The 16,209-nt window shown below is 42.4% G+C and overlaps 2 protein-coding genes across 2 annotated transcripts in view; both read left to right on the plus strand.

Moving 5' to 3' along the window:
* The window catches only part of LOC146466740 (uncharacterized), a 23,327-nt gene extending 19,758 nt beyond the window's left edge, over window positions 1-3,569 (plus strand). The window contains exon 15 of the mRNA XM_085126833.1: window positions 787-3,569. Within this exon, the coding sequence (XP_084982959.1) occupies window positions 787-1,818 (1,032 nt within the window). The 3' untranslated portion in view covers window positions 1,819-3,569. The remainder of the gene's footprint in view (window positions 1-786) is intronic.
* A 3,772-nt stretch (window positions 3,570-7,341) lies between these two features.
* LOC146466741 (adenosine receptor A2a-like) lies at window positions 7,342-10,591 on the plus strand. Its single transcript, XM_085126868.1, has one exon. The coding sequence runs from the start codon at window positions 7,382-7,384 to the stop codon at window positions 8,330-8,332; it is 951 nt and encodes a 316-aa protein (XP_084982994.1). The 5' UTR covers window positions 7,342-7,381; the 3' UTR covers window positions 8,333-10,591.
* Window positions 10,592-16,209: the final 5,618 nt, after the last annotated feature.

The raw sequence follows: 16,209 nt of genomic DNA on the forward strand, positions 1-16,209 counted from the left end.
TTAATTAAACACAGTTTAAAATTGTTTCCTTCATAAAAATTGCTTTCGGATTTTTGTCGACTACAGATTTAGCACAAATGAAAGCATAAGTTAAAGTTTACTTGAATCCTATGTCAAAACCAATGGTTCAGCTTTCTGTTATCAATTTTCATTTTGTTAAACCTGGCTTAATTAAACATGTTTATTGGTGTGAATGGGGCTGTAGATTGAGTGTAGGTTATTTTAACTAACCGAAAAATACCTCAAAACATACGCCGTCTTGGAGCAAGCAAACATATAGAGCATTTTATACCTTGAGGTAGTTAAACATTATTACATTTTGCCCGTTCCTGGACGGCGTATGTTGTGAGGTGTTTTCGGTTGGTTAAAATAACTTACCTACTGGTGCGCCTGTTTTCAGAGATTCACTATGCGTACCACTTGTGTTGGATCATTCAGGTGGGAGAAATAGATCTTCCAGCTATTACCCTCTATGCTTTACGCAGTGCTGATGAGTCCCAAGCGAAACATCTTTCCGCTGCTAGACCAGTTGGTACCTCAGTCTGGAGATTAACTAATGCACATCCCCGAGTGTAATTCCATTCTTACACACATAATAACTAAAATATATTTGAGAAAGTTCAACACCTTCAATCACTCACTCAACATCATCGCCCCTAGTGAGGCACAAGGTCGCAGCACCTTCATAGTTCTGCCTAAACCCGTTTAATTTTTCAAAGCAGAATGTGGTTACGATCCCCAGCTCCAATCGCGATTGCGTTTAATGAATTGCACTTCTTTCAACAGACATCCCTTCAACGGAGAGACCGCCCCGTCAGAGAGCGCCACGTCCCTCAAGTTGGCATGCATAGGGTAGTAGAGGTACCTGTGTCCTCCTCTAATCACGGAGCTCAAGGGAACAATTTCTGGGAGGAACCTTATGCTGCTTCTACCCTACCCCTGAAAGTAAAACCGAAGCCCACTGTCTATTCAAGTGGTCATTACGTTAGTAAAGGTCAACAGGACAGATCTGGCCCCACTAGGGAAGTGCCAGGGGTTTGCACGCAGCAAATCAAACCTGACTCAATGTGTTATAGTCCGGCACATTATGATCGTGAGAATGAGATTGCCGCCAGGATGCAGAACTTAAATATTGGCACATCAACTCCAAAGCCAAGTGAAGACCGCACGACGGTTATTACTGTGGGTGAGAAGATTCCCGAAAACCGGCACTCACGACCTCCGACGGTGACGAGACGTTTCTCGAGTTCGATTTATATCTCACCATCAAACCAGTCAAACTCGTCACACCAGTCAAACCAGTCAAACTCGCCACAGCAATCAAACCCGTCAAACTCAAGAACTCAGGTATCCACAGGTTCTTATGATCCTACTGTTTATAGAAGCAGTGAAACTCGAAACCCGCCGACTTTGACTCCTATCATCACCAGACCCAAGGTATATTATGCAGGCAATTCTGCGTTGAGTTCTCATTCGTCAGCACGTGACCGGTCTCCATCCCCGGCACGTTCAGTGGATGGTCATGGAATGCGGCCACCCAATTATGTACCCGCTCCTCCATATAATGCAATGCACCAGCGGGAACATCTGAAGAGTTTCTCAACCTCGTCGTTATCCAAGCCTTCGTATCCAAGATCGCTTGACGATTTTTTCACATCAAACAGTCGCGATGCTCGGCAGGCGCCGGCACGGATTATTACCGATCGAGCGGTGTGCGAACGTTGCCGAGGCGTCCCGATTGAAAGGCGACAGCGGCTTTGTGCCGGTTGCCAGGATGAACTTTATGAGAGACATTCGACCACGGCTGCCTTCTATTGAAGCCAAATCACTTCACTTGCGGACAAGAGTTGTAATTATTATCATATGGGAGAGGGAGGTGGCTTGGCGTTGTAAACAGTATTTATTTGGACCAAGCCTTTAACTCCCATGGTGGTGGTCATTGGTCAGGAGACTCTACAGGTCATGGACTGGAACACTTTTAATTCATATTCTCCTTAGGGATATGAGGTGCGATGTTTGTCAACAGTGTGGAGAACATTGCTTTTGATCAGAGAATTAAAAGACGTGAAGAGTTGTCTATTTTTTTAATTTGTAAGAACTTAAATTACAAAATGGTCACAACTATTTCGCTTATACATGTACATGAACAACGTATTTTATGGTGCTTAAGAGTGGTGGGGATTACATATAAATGTTCACTGTGTAAATAGAAAACAAAATACGTAATCTGACTGTTCATCGTACTCCGCACATATAATATTTCAGTGCTCTTGGTACACTTTAACCATGCTGAGAGGTTATCTAATGTGTATTGGGAGCCCTTGTTTAACGATATTTTAAATTGCCCGGAATTAAGCCTGATACCTTCAACTCAGAATTTATTTTTATGGCCTACAAATGTGGATTTTTGTTCAAAGTTTGGCTTCAATTATTTGAAAACGTAACTATAATTAGCCTCGAAAGTATTTTTGGATAAGATAAATGGTAACTTGGTTTATCTTTAGTCTTAGACCCAATTCACACCAACAAAACATGTTTAATTAAACCAGGTTTAACAAAAATGAAAATTGGTAACAGAAAGCTGAACCATTAGCTTTGACATAAGATTCAAGTAAACTTCAACGTATGCTTTCATTTGTGCTAAACCTGTAGTCGACAAAAATCCAAAACCAGTTTCATGAAGGAAACAATTTGAAACTGTGTTTAACTGAACAGCTTTTAAACGTGTTTAAGCCTTGGTGTGAATGGGGCATTAGTTACCAGAGCCTGGATTCCTCCTGGTCTTGTTTAAACAGGAAATTCCCATATCAAATGGGCCTGGCCTAGCCATTCACACCTTCAATTGTCCATCAACCATCCGGGCGCAAACAAATGAAAAGCAATGTGCGTCGTTTTCAACATTCCTTACTGATAAAATTGGCTTAAGTTTCGGAATAAACCCTGTTAACCGAATTAAAAACCGATGGCTTGTATTGCTGTGGTGATATTATGAAATTTTGAGGCATATTTTTTCAAAGAACGCTTGAGTCAACAACGTGCCACGGCTGAACAGTGTCAAAATTTGCATTTCACACCCACCAGGGTTTGAAAAGGAAGGGATTGCCCTTTTATAGTGGAACTTCTTGATTAAAAAGCGGTGAGGTTGAAGAACAATTATGGGCTCGCATATTTTGAATGGAACAAACGTTTTGCGACTGCGGTAACCCTTTGGACACCGTACCTACAGTTAATAAAGAGACCGGAGCTCCCAAGAAGTACGTGAGACAGAACACTACGGTATTCCTCTCCAAACTATTTGGGTTCAAGGGTATGGTAACACTTGTAGTAATAATTAATTCTTGTCTGCTTTGCCATTGTTGGTACTAGTGGGATTTCAAGTATCGCAATGTAGTAGATGTATGAATGGAAGATGTATAGTTTAGTAGTGTGGTTCTCAGGGCTCGTATTCACCGAGTGTAAAATATGTACAACTTTACGATCTCGCCAATGAGACGATAATGTAGGTGTTAGCACCAGAAATGACTATGTAAATAAACTATATGGACAGTAAATGTAGGGTTTCATCAACAGCTGATGCCTCCTTCAGATTCACGCTATATGAATCCCCAATATCCGTCTCAAACTGTACCTTCTCTTTTTAAGTATCGAAAAAACGTGTACTCCTTGAGTTTCAATTCTATTTAGACAGATTGCATTTGACTTCTAATTCACATCTTTGAATTTATCGTAGGTTATCTACACTCAATTGCAAAAACGTTGACACCTAAAAAGCATAAACCATGAACGATGAGACCCAACGGACTTGTGGGTAAAGTTTAAAAATTGGCCCTTGTTGGCCAACTTGCACACTTTAAGAAAAGCTTGGACAGTTTCCTTCATTCACCAAGTGGAACTAATTTTGGTTATCAACCGTCGCACGAGAATAGAATATTATGCAAATAAATTTAGTACTTATAACCATAAAGCCCTTGGGTCTCATCGTTCGCGGTTTATGCTTTTTAGGTGTCAACGTTTTTGCAACTGAGTGTAAATACAGTCGAACCTCCCGTAAGCGACCACCCAAAATGTCAACACTCGGTGGTCGCTTACGGGAGCTGGTTGCATACGAGAGGTCAGACCATACGGGGCCTAATTTTTCCGCATTAGCATATGGTAACTGCAGAGACCATAGTTAATTGAGGGACTGGTTAGGAAACCTTGTCATGAAAACAATGGCACTGCAATTTATGTTGGAAGGGCCGCGACCCTGCACAATCCTTTATTTTAACGTTCACACGACAGTTGAATATCTTAAAAAATACGTTTCGATTGCTCAGTTGTTCCAACACATTCCAAATTGTATTGTTGTTTGTGCAGGGTCAAGGCCAAAAAGGCAAACAAAAACATAGAACAAAGAAGTTTGTCAGGTTTCATAACCATTGCCTTTAATTAACCATGCAGAGACTTACCCCATGCGCCAATTCTCATTCAAACCCATCTAATAGTCCAAATAATTTTTAGTAGCGACAAGAATATTTTAAAGACGGCGCCTACTCATTCTCGTCCCCAGAGCCCCAACGTTTTTTTTTTAATTAATGAACGAGTGGCTCTGGGTCCATTCAAAAATATCTTTTTTTTCATTGGCTGTCGAAAACCTGATGCGCTATAAGGTGAAAAATGCTACGCTTCTGCGCATTTGTCTTTACTTCCTAATACTGAGGAAATACTGAGCAGTACTGAGCAATAATAATACTGAGCAAGCGCAATGGTAATTTATCACACTGAGCGTGCGCTACCGGATGTCGTGAAATTCACGACATCCGGTAACGGCTGTTACCAGGGCCTACGATCCAACCGCTGACCAAAAGATCGTAGACTCTGGGAACGAGGATGGTGCCTACTATTGTTACTGCGCATACGTTCTGCGCATCTCGAGATACTCGGGTTTCCTATGGGTGGTGCCTACTAATACAGGGATAATTTTATACGGAGAAAGCAGAACTTAGCAAGTGCTTTTGGTATCTCAAAGGAAAATTAGGGGTAACCGTGCATTTTTCAGAGATAATTAAACTTCAATTTAGGGAAAAAATCCCATACATTGCTTTATATTTTGGCGCTTTTTAGAGATATTATTGCTTAATTATCTCTGAAAAATGCATGGTTACCCCCAATTTTCTTTTTGGATTTTAAGAGGCCTTGCTAAGATCTGTTTTTCCCGCATAGTCATAAGCCGCACAAAAATACTTCCGTATTAGTAGGCACCGTCCTTAACTTCGAATTTCAAGATCAAAACCCTTAATGGGTTGTCCCTTATAATCTAGTAACCCAATATGGTGAACGGGGTAAGTTTCATTATAGCTTCAACTTGAATCTATTATTACTTTACTTACTCTCAAGTTACGTTCAGGAAGCCAATACCCCTTTTTCTATTTCATTGTACGTTTTATGTCATTTCAGCTGTAGTGCTCGGTTGGGGGTAGAATAAAATTGTTGTTGTGGTCGCTTACGAGAGGTTCCAGCTATAGTGATTTGGCTTGAAAACTTTTGGTATTTTAGAAAACTGGTCGCTTGAGAGAGGTTGTCGCTTACGAGAGGTGGTCGCAAAGGGAGGTTTGACTGAAGTCACAAATCACTTCCAGTCAAGTTGGTTTCCTCACGGGTCACCCATGTTAACCTCTTCATTATGTTTTCAATATAATTTCTCATCGCTTCTCTACGCTGTCAAGGGTTTCGCGACAATTTCCCCAAAGCTCGGGCTGGGAATGTTTTCTTCGTTTACACTGTACCTAACTCTATAGCTTCCCAAGGTAGGAATTATTTTGAATTGCAAAAATGCATGATAGCCTTTTGATGGGCAATTAGTTGCAGAGGTATTTTCTTGGATTTTCAAGATTTTCAAATTCCCAGCCTTTCCAGGTTTTCATGGATAGTTCAACGATTTCAAGAACCAAGCTTGCTGGCTGGAATGCACTCTAGCTGGCTTACCAATCTTTCCTGATAAAAGTCGACAATTAAAAGCCAGGAACGTCAAATTTTTCAGGTTTTCATGGAGTGTTCAACGATTAAAAACCAGGCATTCCGCAGGCTTACCAAGCTTTCTTGGCAAGAGCCAACTCAAGCTAACCATCAAAGTCAGAAATTTGCAAGGGTTTCCGGTTTTTCTTGGGTCATAGACCTAACGGAAAAGATTGTGCAATTTAATTTATCTTAGCTTTTCCGCGTTTCTCGGGGTTTTTCGTAGGGGCATACCAAGATGTACAGGAGATGAAAACGTTCGATCAAAACCGTCGACGGGAGGAAAATTCGTAACGTTAAAAACTGCAAGTGCATCTCTCATTTCGCCGCTTGTTATTTATTCTAATTTCTCAAATCGTAATTGTATTGCGACACGAAGGTTTGCTACCGTGGGTAGAGCGATGCTAGATTAGCTCTTCCCCCAATTTTTCTTTTGTACAAAGATTTTGTACTTATTGTTGAATTTATTTGTTTATTCTTTTTTTTGTTTTTTTGTCAGTGATAGTTGTATTGCGACACCTAGGCTTGTCATCGTGTGTGGAGCGATGCTTGATTGTTTCATCCCATAATTTTCTCTTTGTACACACGATTTTGTACTTTTTGAATTCATTTGTCAAATCGTTATTGATATACTTATTGACCGCCTTGAGTCTTTCTTCTTTTGTTTTTCATAATTGGAAACTGACGTCCTTGTTCCTCGATTTTATTGGTGGAGTGACAGGCCAGAATACAAGTCATTCTAGTTTTATAACTTGTTCTTTTCCTTTTTTGAAACTGCATCATAATGGGAGTATCAAGAGAAGCTGAACTATAGCGAATGTGGTACACTCTAAAACCCGAAATCGTTTCATCGGAAAATACCGGAGCCTTTTCGAGAAATAAGCACTAAATTGGAATTCAGAATCACTTAGGTTAAAACCTCTTTTCCGTATTCGTGCCACTTTGGTGTTAAAAAGTTGCGAGGAAACTAAAACAACACAGCTGCCGGATGTGTTTCTGACTGCCTGTTATCTTGATAGTTTTCTTGTTTCCCAGAAATAATGAGGGAAACATTCATTATTAGAAAAATATTGCATTTTCAATGTTGTTTGATTCGATAGAAAAATAATGTTTTTTTTATATTGGTGAAAACGAATCTATTTGTTATTTCACTGATAATGAAACAAGCAAAATTTCATGTATTTTAATAACCCAATAGCAATTTTTTGACAGGCTTTTGACGTTAGAAATTAATGAATAAGGTAAATTCAACACAGCTGTCGCTTAGTTTCCAGATTGTGTGAAATATTGAATAGGATGTTTGCCTTTTTTGGCAAATAGTTTCAAATTGAAAAGGGAAATGTGAATGAGACGCAAGCAGAACCAAGCAGATTGCTCTGATTTCAAAATGCAAAGCGACCCTGATGCTCGAATGAACCAACTATGGAAAGAAGGAGACTTCGATTTAAAGTATGTGTGGGCGGTGGTAGTTGCCATTACGGCGTTAGCCACTTTGCTTGCGAACGCCATGGTAGTTTTTGCCGTGTGGAAAGACCCCTACCGTAACTTACAAAGAAGGCCGTCGAATTTGTTGATCGCCAGTCAGGCAATGGCTGATTTCTTTGTGGGCCTTATCCACGACCCCCTATGCAGCTGGTGGATTTTGACGTTTTCGACCACAGCGGTACACGTTATAGAGGCAGTGAGTTCTTTGTTCCTTGTTGCGTCTGTTTTTCACGTGGTCGCCTTGTCGTTTGACCGATTTGTGGCCGTCGCTTGGCCCCTTCACCACAATTCGATCGTCACAAAGAAAAGGGTGTTGGTATGGAGTTTGATAATCTGGTCCTATAGTTGTGTATACATGGCTTATCGCACGGTATTACGGGAACTTAACCGCTCTATGGTAATCATAAATATCATATCTGGTGTACACACAATACTGCCTTCAATTGTCAGCGTGGTTTTGTACTTCAGTCTTTACTATGCAGTGAGGAAATATCGAAAAAGTGCAAGCAGCTTGGATGAGTCAGGGCGAATAGTCCTGAATGCGTACAAAAGAGAGCGGAACATGACCAAAGCAGTTCTGGTGGCTTTGGGTCTGTTTCTTGTATGCGTCTCGCCCTGGTTTATTCTTTATCAAGTCATCGGTGCTTGTCCGACCTGCGATGAACACAGATCTGTAGAGATGTACCTTTTTGCGATATTTTACTACATTTTTGCATTAAAATCCTTGTTGAATCCTTTCCTTTACGCGTGGCGACTCCCGAAGTACAGAATTGTCTTCAAAAACATGCTAAAAACAGGAAGACTTGTACAGTCTTGCAGGGTGGAGGTAATTAACCTTTCACAAACCAGCTGAAGGTGAACAAAATGTACATTTAATTCCCTGGTTTAATAGGTTTTCTCTAAATGGTAATTCATATCGGGTCATGTGCCAATTAACCTATCTCATCTAATATTGGTAACAAATTGGATTTGTTCAACAGTCAGTGCTTGAGAAGAATCTGCGGGGTGGTATGACAGAATTTCCAACAAAGAGATTTGAAACCGAACTAAACAGCATAAGACGGCTTGTCTTCTGACGAAGAAACGACACCTATGGTTTGGTCATCTATCCAGAATGACCAAGAACAGAACAGATGCTCGACAGGTTATGATCTGGACACCGAAAGGCAGACGAAAAAGGGGCAGGCCAAGAAAAACATGGAAGCAAACCGTTGTGGAAGACCTGGATAAGATGGGATCATCGTGGGCTTAAGCTTGGACTCCGGCAAAAAACTGGGCCAAATGGAAGAACTGTGTAGCTGCCCTATGCACCTGCGAAGAGGTGTGATGGGTTTATGATTATGATGATCATGATCTAATATTCAGTAAACTTAAAATGACGAAGAGCGCGATGCATAAAACATTGGCTAAATCGTGTCACGTATTTACCGGGGGATTTGAATGTAAATGAATGCTTAACTGAAAAACACAGGGATAAATGTAAACAGATTAATTTATTTGGCAAACATGGAGGGACAAAGATCGACACAATGTCGACTATGAAGATAAAGAGACAGCAACAACCCATTGGCTGGTGAAAGTGGAGGAAGCAGAAAATACTTGTCTATAGACGCTTTTTTGGCAGGGGAAGAAGAACGCAAGTAAATAGAAAACTTGCCTTTTTAAAGGGAAAACCCCTTAGTCTCTTTGGTTGGATTTGTCACAATTTTCCTACCTGGTGTATCGTGATATCTATAACATAATGTTCGCTTGTATCGAGACGCGCGCCAATAAAACGATTCTCACTTCGCTAACTCCAGACATTCAACTTGAGTCATTCAAGTCAGCCAGCCATCTGAAGAATGTAACAGCATCAACTGAATTATCGCAAATTCCACTTGAAATATAACATATACATGTAATAGTTCAAAAGTTAAGAATTGTGCCACGCCAGATACGAAAAACCACTAAAAATTCACCCTTTAGAAGTGGCCAAAACATGTGAAAACGTATTCCCCAGATGCAGTTGCACCGGACCGCGAGGAAAAGGTAACTAAAATTACACTAGAAAACCTATCTAAGGCATAGTTTATACGTCGCGCTACGGTCGAATTAAATTCAGACGAATTTAATTCCATTAAAGTCGTCGTTCCGTTGACAAATTGTGGCGTGGTATTATCCTTCGAAATCAATACGGTCGAATTTAATTTGCGCATGTTTGATGTACAAAATATTCCACTCCACTCGAGATGACTGTTATACGATCTTTAATAAACACTGACAGTCACAAGCTCCTTCAATACTCAGTCGTACAAATCCTTCCAGCTTATTATTTGATTCCGGTCAAAATCATTCACATGTCGATCAAGTTTACAGTACACATTCCCTAGATTTCATTGTCGCTAATATCGGGTTTCCAACAGTCCCCCCACTCTTGACTCACTTTTGAGTCAAGGATGAACAGCTTTGTTAAGTCATGCTCAGAACTCAGTAGCATTCCCTTCGTCCTCCAGGCAGCATCTAGCGCGGCAGCTCGGCGAGGTCTGTCCCGCCTTGTTTCTGCAGCACCTCCCTCATTCACTCTCGGTGTGTCTTCCAGTGATGCTACACGGACTTCTAAGGGGAATAGCCTTTGTACAGGCCTGCTCATGCGGACCTGTTTCCCCTTTGTGATCGCTCTCACAATCGCTCCTCTTACCTCTTCGTCCTTTCCTGTAATGAGCTTTTCTACAACTGCTAGCTTCCAACTACCTCTCTTTGAGCCTTCATTATAAACTGTAACTAAATCTCCTACCTTAGGCGACTTTCGGTTGGAAGAACCTCGCATTCTGTGGTTCTCTCGTAGATCTGTCAAATACTCTCGCTGCCATCTCTTCCGAAAATGTTGCAACTTCTGGTTCAGATATTTGTATCTCCTTGCACAAGTGCTCTCACTCTTGTCTTCTTCTTCAGTGACAATGACTGAAGTCTTTTTCCGTAGATCAAGAGTGCGGGAGTTAAAACTTCCCCCTTCGGGGTTGTTATACTCGTACGTTAGCGGTCTAGCATTCAGAGTGCCTTAAACTTCCACAAGTATCGTCAGCAACTCATCGAAAGTTAACCTGGCATTGCCGATTACCTTATGAAGACACCTTTTAACGCTCCCAACCATTCGCTCAAAAAATCTACCCCACCATGGGGCCCTCTATAGGTTGAAACGCCACTCAATTCGTCTGTTCTCCAGTTCCGCTGAAAGATCCTCCACCAGATCCACTATCCAAATACAAAGCTCTAAGTCACACAACACGAAAACAGGGCGATGTATACCTTTCTCATCTGTTTACCTCTAGTCTTGACGTACAATGGCCCTGCGAAATCCACGCCAACCTTAGAAAACGGAGGGGACGGTCTCACCCTAAATTCCGGTAAGCTAGAAACCGGTGGCTGCGCAAACGACGTTCCTTCCAATTTCTTGCATACAACGCACTGACTGAGCACCTTCTTCACCAATTGCCTACCTTTTGGTACCCAGAATCTCGAGCGCAATTCCGCCAGCTTGCCTCTCACTCCGCTATGCAAGACTCTCTTGTGGCTCTGTTGAATCTGCAGGTACGTCAGGCGATGGTCTTTAGGCAAAATTATCGGCTCTTTCGCATCTTGTAGCAAATCTGAGTACTCCAAACAAACAAATCAAAGTACACCATTGCAATCCTCCGACAGTCCAAATGTAATTGTCGTCCCGTTTCAACTCTTTCTGTGCCACTTTAATGCAGTCATTTTCCACCTCTGTTAACTCTTGTAATGTGAGGGCTTCTCGCTTTCTTTCTTCTTTCATCTTCTTCTGAACGTTAAAAAAAGCCGTTTAATCCACGCTGTCACTCTCAAACGCTTTCTTATACAACTGTACCTGTCAATCTGTACAACTCTGTCTAAACCGGGAGGCGTGTCAACTTGTACTGCCAAAACTGCGGCTTTACGTTCTTCCTCACTACTCTCAGTCGTGGGTTGAATCGCTTTTACTGTTGGCCAACCAACTTCTCACTCCTTTAACCACATTAGACCATGCCACCATTGTCGGCACAGAAACTCTAAAACGATCGATAGATTAGTAACTGCGACAAACAGGGATGAAATAAACTCCTCTTTAATTACAGACTTCGCTTGCACGCTAACGCATCCTTCGTATTCTCCTTGACTTCACTGCAGAACAGTTTTCGCCGTAAATCCGAGATATCCGTAGCATTGTGAGCGTTCCAATACGTTCCAAAGCGTACCAAAGCGTACTGAAGCGTACTGAAGCGATAACGAAAACTAGGAAACGAAGACTACAATTACAAATATGCATTAGCGATGAAATACAAGCGAAAGGAACTGCATGCTAATGCTGAAAATCTCTAACTTACATCTGTGTCCTAGTGTCCTTTAAAACCTTTGATAGTCCGTGAGAATATCCCTGAAAATAACCCGTAAACCGTAAGAACTCAATCTAAACTTCACCATAAAACACCGTCAAAGACTTCTGCTCACGTCCGTTCACATGTTCATCCGGGACCACACGTCCCAGTCTACTGCAGCATGACGCAATAAATGTCACCAACGAACGAAACAATGTCACGGAAATAATGTCACGAACCACAACTCGCTCTGCTTAAGCTTCAGCGCGGACACACCCCTCGATCGAATGTCAGCTGGGTTTTCTTCACCCGGCCAATGACTCCAATCTCCCTTTTCACTCAGATCCCCACGGTTCATAATCCAATGCAGGGCAGTCATGCTGTCCAGCCACAGTCTCGACCGCTTCACTCCAGCCTGATGAGACAGCACCGTCTCCACGTTACTCATAAGCCTCGCCAGCATCAGCGCCGACATGAGCTCTAGCTTCGGTATCGACAACTCCTTCAATGGAGCGACTCTCGTCTTCGAAGTCAACATTGTTGTGTATCTCCCAGTACTGGTTGTGTACACCAGGTAAATAACGGCACAGTAAGCTTTCTTGCTTGCGTCCGCGAAGCCATGGAGTGAACAATGCAGTACTTCTTCGCGCAAATGATCCGAAACACATCGGTGGATCGTGATCGTCTGACAATCTTATTTATTTATTTATTTATTCACCACGACATACAAACATAGAAAGTTACAATGAGTAATAGGCTAGGATCGTACATAAGTTTAGAGTAAATAATAATAGTAAAAGAAGGAGTAAGAAGTGGCGAGGAGACCTCAAGAAACCCCCGGGCTTATACTGAGAGGTCCCCTCGGAGATATGTTAGGACTTTAAGACCAGTAAAGACATTGCATTTAGATTTTTTAACATACGGTGGTAAGACTATAAAGACATAACAGAGTCGGACGTTTCATGCAATTAACTGAGGAAATCAAGAAGATTTCTTTTGAAGGTGGATAGACTAGGGGAAGACGTAATTGATAATGGCAAAGCATTGCATATTTTTGGCCCCCTATAGAGTATAGTAAATTGCTTGATATTAGTTCGGCAGGTGTGAGGTCGAAAATGAGCTGAGGTTCTAGTATCGTAAATCTAGGAGACTCTTGATCCAACTTTCAACACCTCGCTTGACTTCACCTTGAAATGGATCGTCCCAACCACTCTTTTGACGACACACACCTTACCTTCCCTCAACGACGCGTCGTACACAACCCGCACCTTCGTGGTTGTTGACTCCTTACGAATTACGGCTTGGTGTGGCAAGTAGTGTACTTTAGGCGCCTTCTCCAGCTCTACCACTCTCTCTATTATCCCAGCCTCTAGTTGATCTTGAATTATCAACGCATACTCCATCAACACTTCCGGTTCCTTTTTCAGTCTAGCGATCTGGGTCTTGAGGCGGCGCAAGTTCGTAGCGTAGTTGCTTGGGAGTTCTAGGTGGCCCTCCTTCCATGGCAATCTAACGGAATAAATAATTCCTGTAAATGACGCAGTTTACAAACGATGCCTAACGTTTCCATATCCCACAGCTTATGGACGTCACTTTCTAAATTTAAGCGTTCTTCGCGAGAACTCCGAATCAAATTAACTTGCCCTGAACGGACTTCACTCTCATTCTCCGAGCTCTTCATGGGACCTGATAGTACCCACCCTAATTCCGTTTACACGGCAACAGGCTCGTCTGGTTTGCCCCTGATTGTGTATCCTTTCTGGAAGAAGTGTACGACATCTCTAAGCTGCATATCTCGGGAGGTTTGTCCAAATGTACTAATCCCGAGCCAACTTGGCGAATCACTCTCAGCTGCGCGTGCTGAGCCACTCTGTCGGTCACGTAGGAGCGACGACTACCTGCATCGAACAAACCCTAACCTTCCTAGGTTCTCCTCCCCCGCTAACAGCAGCGCATGCTGTTTGTAAGGCTACACGCCCACCTGTACCCACGTGCAAGCTACTAGGACTAGCGATAATTGGATTCGCAACTGGCGCAACTTCGAATGCATTAGTTACAGGCTTAGATGGGTTATCACGTACAGAAATGTGGTGATTTCGGCCACAATTATTGCACAGTTCAAAAGATTTACACTCTCTCACACGATGTCCTTTCCTCAAACACTTAAAACATCTAGCGAATTCGTATAGAATGTCCTTACGTTTGTTTACATCAACTACTTTCGGACAGTGTTCATGGGCGTGCTTGCCCAAGCAAAAGGCACAATTATCCGTCTCCTGCCTCGTATGCAAGGTAGTGTTCGTCGAGGTTCCTCTCATTCTGCTGTCCCTGCTCTGGAATGCACTCTGTTTCTGGTCCTGAGATCCAGCACTCGCAGGCACCACGTGGCCCCGCGTGGTCATGGTCTTCTCTCAGTTCCAGTTCGGTCAAAAATGCGGTCAGCATTTCCTCCATGGACCAGCTCAGGAAATCTGTGCTCCGCGTGATAGTCAGTCGAAAGGCATCGGCAAATTGTGCAGTACGGCCGGTACAACCACTGCTGAGCAGGTGTTTTCATTTACGCTGAGAGCCTTTAGTCCTCGGAAATGTGTTTCGCAACTATCATACAACTTTCTCAACTGCGGGGTGTCCTTGTCGTTAAAAACGTGTGGCAAATTGAGCAGATCATTCACGTGCACTCTCTGAATGGCAGTTTCTTTCCCATATCGTTTCTTTAAAACCTGCACGGCCGCTGTGTAGTTCGCTGAAGTGAGGGAGAACCCTGCGATTGTCGATCTCCAGTCGCTGGTTCCACAACTAAAGTCCGCGGATGTGCGAACTTATCTACCGCTGTGAGGCTTTCAGTTTTGACGATGGCGCTGTCGAAGGAATCCCAAAACTCCTGCCTTTCTTGTATTCTCCAGCTAAACTTCTTTACTTCCAGTTTCGGCAATTTGGCTGTATTCTTAGGGGCGGCGAACTAGCGGGAAATTGTGATGTCGACGGGTAAAACCCATGGAAAACATTTTGACCTTGAGTTGGCATCGGTTGTTGAATTGGGCGCGGTGGCGACAATTGTTTTAATGCGTCTTCCATTCTGTCCACGATTCTGTTCAAATCAGTTCGCACAGTATGGTGGCGACAATTGTTTTAATGCGTCTTCCATTCTGTCCACGATTCTATTCAAATCAGTTCGCACAGTATCACTCCCTTTAATCTCCGTTTCCATGCGCCCTTCTACTTCGTCATCGTCACTGCACCACTTGTCGGGGGCACCGTCCCATTAGTATTCTCCATTGCGTTGCTTTTCTTCGACTTTCTAGCGTTCTCTCGTCCAAAATCTGACCATATCCGGCTCGTTCAGGACCACTGGGTACAAAATATTCCACTCCACTCAAGAGGACTGTATAACGTTCGTTGATAAACACTCGCAGTCACAATCTCCTTCAATACTCAGTCGTACAAATCCTTCTAGCTTATCACTTGATTCCGGTCAAAACCATTCACATGTCGATCAAGTTTATGTCATTGTCGCTAATATCCGGTTTCCGACAGTTTAATACTTGAAAAGCTCGCCACAGGTCACTGCGGGCTCGCCAAAATACAGTCGGCCCCTTCAAGGGAAATTAAAAAAAGATTCGAGTTAACGGGACTTCGAGTTGTCGAGGATAGAAAAATATAGAAAATGACCTGAAAGGAAAGGAATAATGGTTCGAGTTATCTGGAGTCGACTGTAGTTTAAAATACATTAAGAAAATTTATGCATTTCATTCGACGCGACGCTAGTGCTACGTTTAAACTGAAGACGCGTTATCGATATTTAGGACGAATTTTAAAATTTGTTTTAGCCGTCGCGCTATCGTCGAATTTAATTGCTTGTGGGACCTTGAATTAAATTTGACTGTAGCTCGACGTATAAACTAGGCCTAAGGCAAAATTTTTAGCGAGAAATAACAAACAAGACGACTGACTGACGTAGAATGACAATAATCTTCCGCCAAACACCTAAATAGTCCCGAAGTATCCCATGACGACCCATGACAACATGCGACACCCTTCATCATGTCTTCAAAATATTAAAAAAATACAAAACTGAATGCAAGGCTGGCACTGCGGCAAAGGGCAGATTTTTTTTCTGAATATTAATTTCTGACAAGTTGGTTGCTATGTCATTCAATCGTCAGAAATAACATCTTATAAAGAGAGATCCATAGTAAAGCAGTAGTTAATAAATATTCTAAGAGGGCGCTCTGAATATGACATAATAGGCGATGTTGGTTATAGTCATTTTGTATACATCAAGACCGACCCATTGATAGAGGGGTTGAGGGGAATGGGGGAACCTGATTCCAGAATAGGGACCATGATCCCCAACTGTTTAATTAGCTTAATTTGGGGG

The sequence above is a fragment of the Pavona decussata genome, unplaced genomic scaffold (assembly GCF_977016875.1).
Source record: "Pavona decussata unplaced genomic scaffold, jaPavDecu1.1 SCAFFOLD_141, whole genome shotgun sequence".
NCBI lineage: Eukaryota > Metazoa > Cnidaria > Anthozoa > Scleractinia > Agariciidae > Pavona > Pavona decussata.

What these genes read in the sequence shown, in the direction of transcription:
- LOC146466741 (XM_085126868.1), top strand. Translation starts at nt 7,382, where the DNA reads ATGCAAAGCGACCCTGATGCTCGAATGAACCAACTATGGAAAGAAGGA.